This window comes from Crocuta crocuta, unplaced genomic scaffold, assembly GCF_008692635.1.
Source record: "Crocuta crocuta isolate KB4526 unplaced genomic scaffold, BGI_CrCroc_1.0 scaffold94, whole genome shotgun sequence".
NCBI classification, from domain to species: Eukaryota; Metazoa; Chordata; class Mammalia; order Carnivora; family Hyaenidae; genus Crocuta; species Crocuta crocuta.
The window spans coordinates 1,284,048-1,284,768 of NW_027530180.1; the positions used below are offsets into that span (position 1 = coordinate 1,284,048).

General features: G+C 54.7%; 1 protein-coding gene across 1 annotated transcript in view; it reads right to left on the reverse strand.

Moving 5' to 3' along the window:
• Positions 1-721, reverse strand: part of NPBWR1 (neuropeptides B and W receptor 1) — a 23,507-nt gene that overhangs the window by 955 nt on the left and 21,831 nt on the right. Inside the window, exon 2 of the mRNA XM_077765014.1 lies at positions 56-213. Within this exon, the coding sequence (XP_077621140.1) occupies positions 56-213 (158 nt within the window). The remainder of the gene's footprint in view (positions 1-55; positions 214-721) is intronic.

Sequence of the window (721 nt, forward strand, 5' to 3'; positions counted from 1 at the left end):
CTCGCCCGCGGTCGCCGGCAACACCGAACTGGGAGGTCGGGTTGGGACGACCGACGGGCAACGACAGGGAGACGTGCGGTTCCGAGGGGGCGGGGAGAGGTGGCGCGACGACCCGGACGGGCCCCACGTGATCGCTCCCTGCCACGTGTTGAAACCTTCCCGCAGCCAGCGGGGTACATCGAACAAAGTGCGACGGAGGAAGCAGTCCTTACCCTTCCGAGGAAAAATACAAACCCGTCGCTTCCGCTTTAAGGCGCCCCTGGCCCCGCAGAGGAATCACNAAAAAAAAAACCTACTCCAAATGAGCTAAAGTAATTTCAAATTTTAAGTTACATTTATACTGCATCGCTGCACAAAGGAGCGAGAAGCGAATGCAGTTTTAAAGTGCAAATCAACCCCTAACACCTTAATACTCTAACACAGGTACAAGACCGTTAGTAACAACGGCCCACGGTTTGAGGTACTTTAGTCTCTCTGTTATGTGTATATGTATATAGTGGCTACATGTATTAGGGCACCACGACTTCATGCCCGCCTCCTAAAATGTTTTCGGTTGTTCAACACACTGTCCTGATTCTGACACACACGTTCCCGATTCTCCGGGAAGGGACCTCACCCCGCCTTCGCAGGGCTGTGGCCGAGAGAGGCAGAGTAAGGGCAGATCGGACTCGGTGCCTCAGTGTCGGAGCCGCGAGTTCTTCCTCCGCGGAGAGGAGAACTC